The 9000-nt window shown below is 31.2% G+C and overlaps 1 protein-coding gene across 1 annotated transcript; it reads left to right on the forward strand.

The window, feature by feature from the left end:
• Window positions 1-7244: 7244 nt before the first annotated feature.
• LOC145608769 (1-Cys peroxiredoxin-like) lies at window positions 7245-9000 on the forward strand. Its single transcript, XM_081664370.1, has 4 exons — window positions 7245-7369; window positions 7810-7958; window positions 8166-8312; window positions 8726-9000. Exons 1-4 carry the CDS (start codon window positions 7252-7254, stop codon window positions 8969-8971), a joined length of 660 nt encoding a protein of 219 aa, XP_081520496.1. The 5' UTR covers window positions 7245-7251; the 3' UTR covers window positions 8972-9000.

The raw sequence follows: 9000 nt of genomic DNA on the forward strand, positions 1-9000 counted from the left end.
ACCTGAAAATTTTTCATCCAGATCCGATCTGGAATCAATCCGAACTTAACTCGAAATCGATTTTTGTAATACCCCGTATTTTATACGTATTTTTATTTAAAGTATGTATTTAATGAAGTATTTAACTAGTTATAATAATTTTAATTAAAGCATTTTATTAATATATTTTTATAATAGGAAAGTTTATTTAACTATCTTTATTTTAAAAAGATGGGGTTTTAATTTAAGAAAGTTTATTTTTAACAAGTTTTAATTGGAAAGGGATTAGGAGAATTAAAAGAGGAAAGTTTAGGGTAAAAAGGGGTATAAATATCCCACTTATGAGGCAAATCAACTTTGCCCAGAGTGGAGAAAACCCAAGGTAAGTTTATCCCATTTTCTCCCTTACTTTTCTTTCTTTTTTTTTCTTCCTCTTCCCTTCCCCTTCTCACGGCCGGCCACCACGCACACCACCACACGCGTGGCCGGACCACCACCGCACACCACCACAGCGCCGGCGGCAGCAGCCCAGCCTTGCCGCGGTGGCTGCTGCTGCCGTGGCTGCCTCTCGAAAAAAAAAAAAAAAAAAAAAACTTAATCTTTCTTGTTCCTAATTAATCTATGCTTAGATCTAATTATAAACTTTGAGTTTTGGGATTAAAACTTGATGTTTGAATATTGTAATTATGTTAATTAATTTTCAGATTTGATTTTAATTAAAAAGCCCCAATTTTTGAAACCCTAGATTCTTGATTTAGGAAATTATGAAAGTATATGATGTAATTATGTTTAGACCTTTAATTTAAGTACTTTAAGATCGATTTTCAGCAAGTTTTAATTATAAATATAGTGCAGGAATTTTAAGTAGAAACCTAAATTTTATGTTTTTAAAGGGAATTTAAATTACCCATTAAAGGGGACTTAATTATGGTGTTCTAAATATAATTTTAGCTTATTCTAATTAGTTTATGAAGGGTTTTAAAATAGTATATATTGCTGGAAATTTGTTTAGAGTGGACTTTGATACACTATTATAATTTTAATGTGTAGGAGACTTTGAAGTAAGCGATTTTTACTAGTCGTGGCGAATTTAAGATCATATTCAAGGTACGTTCGCGTACTTAGCATATTTTGATGATGTAGAATCATGCTAGGCTTAAATTCAATCAATTATAAGTAGCATCATGCTAAGGTTCATGTATTGAATTGTGAATTATTGGTTTTGGTGATTGAATTGTGAAGCATGAATTATTTGAGATGATCTATAGATTGGAAAATTATATTTTTGGCATGATTATATGGACTATATATTTATTTATGGCATGATAGAGAGCATGGTTAATCAAACTAATTGCTTAATTATGTTTGGAATATTAAAAAGGAATTTTATTATGGTTCATATAATTTTTATTGATGCTTTAAGCATGAAGAAGGAGCTAAATAAGTGTCTATGTACACAAGGAATAAATTGTATGTTGGTGCTTTTGGGCACTTAGGGTGCTTTAAACACCAAAGGATAGGATTGTTGGCGCTTTATGCGTTTACAGTGTCTAAGACACTGAGGTAGTAATAAAAGGGGTTCAACATTAAATATTATGTGGTCACTAAATACTCAAGGATTAAATTGGTATGTTTGAATGGTTGAATTATTATTGATGATTGAATTGTTATGCTTGAGAGTCATCACCAAGTCTAAAAATATGTAAATAACGTAAAGTGAAAGAGATTACGCACCAAAACTCTTGGAACGTATATACCTTGAGTATGAACATATGGGGGGAGTTATGTGACTTTATATTTGATCATAACTTCTAATGGAGTACAGGACGCTGTACATTCCTTTTATTTTTATTATTATTGATATGCGCTGGAATTCTGCCACCCAAGGATGTGGCACAGGTGATGCTGGCACGGTTAGCTCCCGTGTCAGTGGTCCTCACTTCATTGAGGAAGGTTTAGTCAAGTTAGAAACCCGTTCGATGCGTAATCAACGCTTAATAAATTATGTAGTGTTCAACTTAAGAGTCTTGCAGTTTGTTGTGCATGCTTGTAAACAGGTGCATTGAGGTTAGTGTGTGTAATGCTAGGAGTTGCATGATAGTGTGTTTACAAACGCTTATGTACTCAGCTTTGCTGATTGTGTGTTTTGCTGTGTCTGGCTATGTCTTTATCTTGGCCCTACGATGATCCATTTAATGGAGAGTAGTGGGGGCAAGTAGAGATTCTCTTTTCAGGTATTGAAGCATGTTCATGATGGGGCATGAGTGAAGAGAGAATTATGCTAGTTTTCATTAGGATGTGATATGCTTAAGTTTTGAATAATATGTTTGTTATTTGTTGGACTAACATCATCTTAGTTTTGACGGTTTTGAATAAGGGCCATGAAGGTTCCAAGTTGTAGTAGTTAATATTTAACTTGGTTTTGTTGATTTCCAACTTTACTTTCGTTTGGTTCGGTTTTTATGATTTGCGTTATTTCTTAGTTTGACTTTCAAAACTTCCGCTGTGTGTCTTTGATAATTGCCTTAGCCGTTTTTACGGTGGCGGTAATGTCTTAGATATTCCTAAATAGTATTTTTAAGAGGGAAAAACGTATTTTGTTGGAAAGGAATTTCTAGGGTGTTACAATTTTACCTTGTAATTTACGATCCAAACCCAACTTGGCATCGACTCATTGTTTATCCAAAACCAATAAAACCCAATAATTCAAGGCCTGCATTTAATTTAACCCGATACGAAATCTACCCGAAACCATTTATACCCAAGAAATACCTCATTTTACCCGACCCTTATTCAACCCAATCTAAAACTACCCATGACTCCATTAAACTCAACTCAATACTTATTAGTTAATTAGTTATCGACTTATTGATTATAGTGGAGACCAAAGTGGGATTTCAAATATAAATTGTAATTAATGGGGGTTATATATAATTGTTAGTAGAAGAGAGAAATTCGAAAACAATTGTTACATAGGGTTGATAGGAGAGAAAGATAATTTATATACTTGTATAGAAAATATCTCAACAATGAGTTTAAAATTACATATGAATATATGATTGATTCAAACTGAGATCTAATCAAAATTGAATTGATTTGAACTGAGATCTAACTGAATCTAAATTGACCTGATCCAAAGTTTATAAATCCATTTTGACCCAAATAAACCCAATTAAATCTGACTGCAAGCTCGCCTGAATTCGATATGACTCAATCCGAATTTGACTTTACCCGATTTGTACCTTACAAAACCTAGACCCGACTTGATTTGATTTGTTAGGATAAAATGACCCGTCATTACTCGATCCAAACATCACAACTCATTGTGGGTCAACCCAAACTCCATCTGGGTACCCGATTTGACACTTGTACATTTGGCAACAGTTTGGTTTAAACCGGTGGCATTTCTTTTATACTAATCCCGTCCATTTTTTAAAAAATCGGTGCCACAAACTCATTGCCCAATTGTGCTTTTCTACTAATGCCTAATTGTTTTTTAACTAAAATTATTTTTTAAAATATATATAAAATAAAGTAATAGTGATTTATTCTTTTAATATGAGAATAATTAATATGTAAATTTTAAGTAATGTATCCATACACATATTTATATGAGTTAAATATGTGCAATATAATATTTACATAGTTACAACGTAATTTGTTAATGCATAATAATTTTTATATTATTTATTTTATTGAATATTATTTCAACAATAATATTGATATATTATTTTTTTTAATGCATAAAAATGTACTCAAAATTATTTTTATAGCAAAATACATTGTTATATCTCACTAAATTATGTTTGTTTTGTAAGTCATTAGAAAACTATATTTATTTTTTTTTAATGATTTATATCAATAACTTTATTTAATTTGATTCAAAGTTAATTTTAATATTTTGAACTCATTAATAAAAAAAAAATGTTAGATTCGCCATTGTTTGACACTTTTTCTTCAATCAATTAGGAATCCGGTGTTTGCTAATGACAATAATATTGTTCTGGAAATCTAAGTTTTGGTATCATATAATAATGGATGAGAAAAACTGATCTATGTTTCCCCACTCAAGAGAAAAAAAAAACCTTTAGCATGTTTCCACTTTTTATTTTTTTTTTAATTTTTGTGCTGTATTGGAAAACAAAACTGATCATGTAATGGTTCACATTGGCGGATCCACCATTGTGCAAGAAAGGTCATGTAACACAACATACAAAAACAAAATTTGATTAAATTGAAAAAAAATAGAAGAATAAATTATTTAAGTTCACTGAGTTCCACTGATACATAACAGAAGAATACAGAGTAGGAGACAATAAGAAAACATTTTATTTTTATATTTTATCCAAATAAGACAAGTATTTAAATGTAATTAAAAAAAATAATAAGATTAACATCTTTGTTACTCCACATTTTTAACTATCAATGAATAAAAAAGTAATATCAATTTTAATTTTGATTGAGAAGATAAATAACTAAGAAAGTAATTAAATTGGAGTATAAAGCTAAAATAGTTTAAGTCCTGTGCAATGCACGGTTGTTATTAAATGTTGTAAAGAGTTATTGTATTAAATTTTATAAAAAATTATACTCACAATACTAATTCAAAAATAAATATTATTTTTAATTTTATACCTTACTATACCAATGTCAAAAATAGTGACACTTACACTTTTTTCTTTTTTTTTCTTCTTCTTTTTTTTTATTTTTTTTGTTTTTTGTCTATGAGGGTTTATTTTATATATATAAAAAATAAATGCTATGAATAGTACCCGTGCATGCTGCGTTTTTATTGACACACACACACACACATATATATATATATGTATACATACATACATACATATATATATACATACATAAATACATAAATACATATATACATACATACATACATACATACATACATACATATATATATACCAAATATATATATATGTAATTTGTGTATCTTCTTTTCCAAATTAAATCTAAAAAGATGATTCTCCCCAAAAGTGTTCTTATTTGCAATCAATTTTCAACGGGATTAAAATCTAAGAATAAAATTATACTTTTTCAATTACTCTTCACATATCAATTTCCTTAATCACTTTTTTCTATTTGTTTTTATTATTTTTTCACCATTATTATGGAGTTTGGCTTCGACGTTTGAAAATGAAATCAAAAACATTACAAGTATGCTATTATGTCATTGGTAAGTTCTTTAATTTAATTTATTTTTTTTTCTAGAAATTTAAAGTTATGGAGTATTAATTTATTTTAATTTATGAATTATTCAATTTTACATGAGAAGTTATGAAGTATTAACTTTATACGTGGTTATACGAATTATAGTTTTTATACGATGTCATACCTCAAACGAACGGATTATATTTTTCTAGTTAATTCTCATTATGTTTGAATTATGATATTTGATTAACGATTATGAATTGTCAAATTGTCAAATGGTATATAAAGGATAAAATTTTAATTATGATTTATGAATTATCAGTATCATAGACTTCATAGTATATCAAATTGACAATTGATAAAATTTTAATTATGAATTAATGAATTATCAGTATCACAATATTTCGAATTGTCAAATGATAAATGATATACATAAATAAATGTATTATTCAATTGTAATGAATTTTTAATTTGTGCTATCAATATTTATGCTATTGTAGGTGTTGCTCATTCTACCATATTTGACGACTTTTGGACTTTCCGGCTTTACTACTAGCATCTTGCAAGATTCGGTGATATCATTCTTTAACTTTTATTGTTTTATTTATTTTAATAATGTTTTGTATAAGCGTTATTGTACTAATAAAATTTCTTACGTTAAATAAATTAAGTATTTTTTTTTTGCGTACCCAATTTTTTCTCTTACACCATCTCCAACGGTGAGACTCAACTTTGAGTATTGAAATACAAAATGAGTTGTTTTTTACCTCCAATAGTGATACCCAACCCACTTCTCAATTTAGCAACTCAAGTCTAATTTCCCAATGGTGAGACTTTCTAAAGTATACTAATGTCACTTTTAATTTATGACCCACCAAATCATATTATAAGTTTTTTAAAAAAAAAAAAAAAAAAATTAAAACTTAATTAAATTACAAAACATATTGTAAAATTGATAAGGGCCCACACTTTTTGTCAAATGAGACTCAAAGTTGAGTATCTAAACTTAGCAATTTTCTTTTAGAGTTGCTAAGTTTAGATACCAATTTATTGGTATACATTGCAAAAAATACTCTCTTTCTCTTAATAAAGATACTCACTTGAGTGTTGAGACTCACCATTAGAGAGGGTCTTAGAATTCAATCGTTAGTCAACTAGGGCCTCATTTTATTTATCCGCCCCTAGGCCTCCAAAATCTCAAAAACGGGCTTGCCAGCATATTAGTTATATCTTTTTATTCATTGATATGTATTTAGAGTTATTCTTTGAGATCTTGTAAAGGGAAAAAGGGTTTTGAGTGTTTTATGTATTAAGGTGTGAGAGTTTGTAAGGAGTCTCGTTATTATAATTGTAAAAGTGCAAAGTTCGAGCTTCTAGGATGAAGCCGATTGAGCTTCTAGTGTGAAGCCGAGTGTAGGCACTCCGGGAGTGCTGAGTGAACCTAAGTGGAACTTAAGTTGGGTAAGATAGGGTCCTATCGAGTAGCAAGTTTTCGGGTAGAAACTTGTGAGAAAGGTTTGATTGTAATAGGTTGTAACCAGGAGTGTTTAGCCTATTATAGTGGATTAATTGGTTTGGCTTGAAATCCCTTGGAGGGTCGAGCTTTTACTTCTAGTTGGGCCCTAGACGATTTCCTCGTAAAATCCGCTTTGCATTTTCTAAGTTCCTAACAGCAATCAGTTTTATTTTCCTCGAAAAGTAGGCACTAGAAACATACTACAATTCACCCCCCTCTTATAATATATCATCCGAAATAACAGTAGACCAAACCATGTAAATCCTTTTCTCTTTTGTTTGTCTTTGTATTACTAACTCATCTTATGTTCATCCACATGCATTTGCACATGTACAAACTAGTATGATGATTATTATCTTCGTTCAGATAGAAAAAGTATTTTCGGAATGAGAAAAAAAAAAATCGACACTCAAGACCATGCAAAGGAGCCACCACACATCTACATCCGCCACGTTCTCTACATGCACCTTGCAATTACTTAGCTTATACCACGTTATATAAGTTTCTCCTCTACATATATACATACACCAAACTCATAGTTTGATCAACTACAACTTAAACTTAATTAGAGTGAAAACAAGAAAAAAATGCCAGGTATAACAATAGGAGATGCGGTGCCAAATCTTGAAGTGGAGACTACTACTGGCAAATTCAAGCTTCATGACTACTTTGCTGATAGCTGGACCATTCTCTTCTCTCATCCAGGTTTTTTTCTATTTCTGTGCTTTTTTACTAACTTATTACTAGTTGTTGTAGAGCTGATCATAAGTGAGATGGGGCCGGGCTAGGCGACACAAGCACCCTAGCCCGGTTTCAGCCTAGCTTTAAGTACACTCGAGTGTAAAATAGATCGTGTTTTTATCAGATAATTTACTACTTGTGTTTAATACTTTTTTGCTGCAAATAATAAGAGAGGCAGTAGACAATCTAGTTGAATTGAATAAAATTAGTGAATGCATAGATTAGTAAGATCACATAATAAAATAAATCAAGAAATTTTATGACCACTTGAAAGAGAGGATGTTAGAGATATGAGATATCGAAAAATATACGTGTGATATATTTGCTAATCCTATCTTGAGATTAAGGATTTGATTGTTGTTGAACTAATTTTGTATTTACTTCTATAATTGTGTCTGAACTAGGTGATTTTACACCGGTTTGTACCACGGAACTAGGAATGATGGCAGCTTATGCTGATAAGTTCTCAAAGAGAGGGGCCAAGCTTTTGGGCCTGTCTTGTGATGATATTGCCTCTCACAAAGAGTGGATCAAGGACGTTGAAGCCTATTCTGTATGATTAATGTTTATACTCATATCGTCTACATGTTTTTTTCCGTTTAAATTTATTTGTCACATTATACCGTTTTTAAACTATACTATTGACGTGTCTATTAATTTAATTATCGAAGTGTCTGTGTCCATTAATTTAATTAATTTTGGATGGAGGGAGTATCAAATATTTCTGTTGATATTAATAAAATGTTTTATGATTAATTAGGGAGGACACAAGGTGACGTACCCAATAATAGCAGATCCAAAGAGGGAGATAATAAAGCAGCTGAATATGGTGGATCCTGATGAGAAAAGCTCCAATGGACAGCAACTTCCTTCTCGTGCTTTACACATTGTTGGTCCTGATAAGTTGGTAATTTTTTTCACTTAGCTTCTTAATAATTATGGCTGATTGGAATTGTACCTTTGAATTGATTTACATTATTATTATAAGTTATATGACATGTTAGTCGATCCCAAATCATTTTTGGACTAAGGTTTGTTGTTTTTAGGGTGTAAGAGACCGTCGATGTCATAACATAAAGTACCCGTATATAACACTAAAATGCATCAATTTTTAAGTAGCTAGGCATCTTAAGGCATGGTAACAATATACAAGTATAATGGAGGCGGGTGTTACAAATTTTACGGTGAAGAAGTATATGTCAACTAGCTCAGTTGGTTGAAATCTTAATAATTGGTACTTACGACATGGCCTTGAAAGTCTTTTAGTCCCCTTTATCCTATAACAGTAGTGGACTTTATTTGTGTTTAAAATGAGTGTAGGTGAAGCTAAGTTTCCTATACCCAGCAACAACAGGGAGGAACATGGACGAGGTGGTGAGGGTGTTGGACTCGCTGCAGAAGGCAAAGGAGCACAAGGTTGCCACCCCTGTTAACTGGAAACCCGGCGAGAAGGTCGTGATCTCTCCAAGTGTCAACAATGATCAAGCCAAGGAGATGTTTCCTCAAGGGTTTGAGACCACTGATCTTCCCTCCAAGAAGGGCTACCTTCGCTTCACTAAAGTCTAGTCGTACGTCGTCTAACTTTGGCAAGAATA

The sequence above is a fragment of the Chenopodium album genome, chromosome 23 (genome assembly GCF_948465745.1).
Source record: "Chenopodium album chromosome 23, dcCheAlbu1.1, whole genome shotgun sequence".
Taxonomy (NCBI): domain Eukaryota; kingdom Viridiplantae; phylum Streptophyta; class Magnoliopsida; order Caryophyllales; family Amaranthaceae; genus Chenopodium; species Chenopodium album.

What these genes read in the sequence shown, in the direction of transcription:
- LOC145608769 (XM_081664370.1), top strand. Translation starts at nt 7,252, where the DNA reads ATGCCAGGTATAACAATAGGAGATGCGGTGCCAAATCTTGAAGTGGAG. An exon ending in CATTCTCTTCTCTCATCCAG is followed by an intron (nt 7,370 to 7,809) that starts GTTTTTTTCTAT and finishes TGTCTGAACTAG; the next exon opens with GTGATTTTACACCGGTTTGT. An exon ending in AGGACGTTGAAGCCTATTCT is followed by an intron (nt 7,959 to 8,165) that starts GTATGATTAATG and finishes ATGATTAATTAG; the next exon opens with GGAGGACACAAGGTGACGTA.